Source organism: Poecilia formosa, unplaced genomic scaffold, assembly GCF_000485575.1.
Source record: "Poecilia formosa unplaced genomic scaffold, Poecilia_formosa-5.1.2 Scaffold24, whole genome shotgun sequence".
NCBI classification, from domain to species: Eukaryota; Metazoa; Chordata; class Actinopteri; order Cyprinodontiformes; family Poeciliidae; genus Poecilia; species Poecilia formosa.
The window spans coordinates 456,756-459,915 of record NW_006799963.1 but is presented as its reverse complement, the minus strand read 5'-3'; the positions used below and the strand labels follow the sequence as shown (position 1 = coordinate 459,915).

General features: G+C 39.0%; 1 protein-coding gene across 1 annotated transcript; it reads left to right on the top strand.

The window, feature by feature from the left end:
* Window positions 1–519: 519 nt before the first annotated feature.
* On the top strand, window positions 520–2,493 carry LOC103135313 (vascular cell adhesion protein 1-like; the record flags this gene model as incomplete). The annotated part of the gene is made up of 5 exons (XM_016669396.1): window positions 520–826; window positions 901–1,173; window positions 1,351–1,426; window positions 2,142–2,181; window positions 2,278–2,493. Coding segments are annotated over 5 exons (897 nt in total), but the record flags the coding sequence as incomplete, so codon positions are not given.
* Between the last annotated feature and the right edge of the window lie 667 nt (window positions 2,494–3,160).

Sequence of the window (3,160 nt, the reverse complement as noted above, 5' to 3'; positions counted from 1 at the left end):
ACTTCTTAAGACTTGTCAGCAGAAACAGCAGGGCAACAGCTTGTGCTGATCCTCTTCGGGTAAACGTTAGAGGTAAGAGTGTTATTTTGATGCAACATAAAGTTCTTAGTCGACACTGAAATCAGATACTGCTTTGCATTAAAGGCATTTTAGCTGTAAAGGTTCCAGTGTAAAAGCATCTGTGCCATGTGTGTAAATGACAAAGTCATCTGAGTACAAATTAAAGGGAGATCAGTTAAAGAAAATAACACCACCAATTTGGTGGGCATCAGAAGGGGTTCTTAGTGCTTTTTTTTATATATTGATAAAAGGAAAAGAGTTTCAAAATGTTTCATTTGTCATATCCTCTATATCTTACTCCCACGTTATTTCGGCTTCCAGTAATTTCAGACCAAATTCAATGACATTTTCACAAATTTGAATGCAAAGTTTTGAATTAATTGCTTGAAAATGTATATATTATTTGAAATAATGAACTATTTTAATGTCTTTGTTGTTGAAAATCTACATCAATGTGGAATTACAGATTCTCCTCAGAGTCCCAGCATTAATGTTCCCTCTGACCTGAAGGAGCATCAGTCTGTCACTGTAACCTGCTCAGCTTTCACTCCCTGTCCACACTCACCTCCTCAACTCACCTGGAATCTCCAACAAGACTCTCTCAGACAAACAGAGAAAAACACAGATGGAACCTTTACAACTAAAATCCAGGAGAGCATCACTCTGTCAGACACACATGATGGATACAACATCAGATGTTCTGCCAGATATCCTGTGATTGGAGGAAACAAGACAGCAGAGACAGAAGTGACTCTCAGTGTTTCATGTAAGTGATCCTGTCAGCAGGTCATGGTTCAGCTGTTTGTGATCAATAAAGTTCATGTGTCTCATTTTCCTCAGATGCTCCTAGAAACACCTCAGCATCCATCAGTCCATCAGGTTTGGTGTCAGCAGGTAGCTGGGTGGAGCTGAGCTGCTCCAGCAGAGCCAAACCTCCACCCAGATTCACCTGGTTCAGGAACAGCGAACATGGAGCCACTAACGTGTCTGTGGGACCGGCTTACAGCTTCAATGCCTCTGAGGGAGGAGAGTTTTACTGTGAGGCTTCAAATGACCTGGGTCAAACCAACTCATCTGTGATCCTCCTTTCGATTAAAGCTGGTTTGATAAATGGTATTCAAAACTATATGTCATGTGCTTTTGTTAAATCTTTTGTGCTGAGTCAATATGACTGAATCTTTCATGTTAATTTCATTTCATCTATTTTGTCTTTTATATTTTAACTACAATGGTTATTTATTCAACACATGCTTTTCAAGTAACAATTGTTATTTTTTCTTCTGGGGACAGGAAATTTACAGTTTTTAATTCCACTTCTGGCTTTGATCGGTATCTCTGTGCTCATCTGTCTGCTGATCTCTGTTTGGTGAGTATGAATGTTTTATTTATTTTTTTCTTTTATTTTTGAGATGCATGGGATGGTTAAGATGATCTGCTCGGTAAAGTAAAACAAATATGTGCATCACATTTTTTTCAGAATAACCAAAAAAATAAAACATAAATAAACAGCTGGGGAAAATTGATATGGCATTCAGCAGGGCTAACAAGAACATAAAATTAGTAACTTATCAAACAATAAAACAAACACAGTAAGCCGTCAAAATGCAAACCCAGGATCCTGACAGTATGTACGACAACCTCACATTTTTGCACAACTCTTGGCAAATCAGTTTTTCAGATCTTTCTGAAGAATCACATTTCACTTCTTTTTATACCAAACGCGTTATGTTTTACTTGAGGAAACTGATTTGAGTGACTTTATCTCGTCACTCATCAGCACAAGCTTTCATTCATTTACACTGAAATTCAGAATACAAATGTACCTCTGTCAAAGATGCATTTGAGAGAGAAATACAAATGTATTTCACTATTTATGGTATTGTATTTACACCTCTTGCTGTGTCCTTCAGTTGCCTGTTAGTTTGGTCTGCAGACTTTTTCAACTGGATTTTAATCTGATCTTATTTTCACAAAGTTCATCTTTTAAAGCCCATTTCAGACTTGACTCTCCTAATCTCTGTCTCTGTGTTGTCCTCTGAGGCACAGCAGAAATATTCTGACCCCTCTCTAATGTCTTGCAGGTGCTTTAAGTCCAAACGTTCAACTCCACAAAAGACTCAGGTGGGGAAACATTCAACACTACACTGAGTTTTCATACGGATCTTTGTGACAGCATCAAAATGAACAATACAATTTTTTTTTTTTTTTTTCCCACAGAGTCAAACTGGTGAAGTGGTTTATGCTGAAAAAGGAGCCAATAAACCAGAAGAAGCACTCCAATACGTGGAAGTAAACTTCTTTAAGAAAAAACCCGAAGCTCCTTATGACTCAGTGCAGGAAAGCGGACAGCAGGAGACGGTGTACGCACAGGTCAAAGCGCCGGACGCAGGAAATGGAAAACATTCCATAGAGTCATGAGGCAAACCATTTGGAAAGTGTGTGTCATGTTACACCCGGCCACGGTACTGACAATCAACATGGGGTGGGGGTAGTGTGAGGGTTTGCAGCTGCTTTCTTTCTTCCTTTCTTTTTTTTTTATTTTAAGGATTTTTTTTTATTTGTTTGTTTGTTTTTGGTGGCCTTTGTTTTTGAGAAAGGGAAAAGACATGCAACTACAGTCTATCATATCTTATACTTAACTAAAATTATGGGGCGTGTCCTTCAGGCACAGTGCAGAAAGAGCCTGATAATCCCTTTCAGTAAATGTTTTCTTCCCAATTTTTGAAAGCGGAAATTCAGCATAATCCTCCATTGTTGTGACTCGGACTTATTTCCTCACTGTACGTCCAAGAAGCCAGCATTGCCGTGGTAACAGAATGAGGCATGACATAAGGCGTGCAGCTAACGGGAACTAGCTAGAGCTTTGCTCATGACAGGCTGCTGCCAAATCCTCTGTGCAGCGTGGGAGGAGATTATTCCCCAGATAGCACAGAATGATTGAAACAACATTGAATCAATGTCAGCCAGAAACATTGAATCAACGTTGAACGCTGACATTGAAACAACATTGAAAGTGGTCGGTGACTTGTATGTTGAATCAACGTTAGGGTTTCAACCATAACTGACATTATGGTCAGTTATGGTTGATGGTTGAATCAAC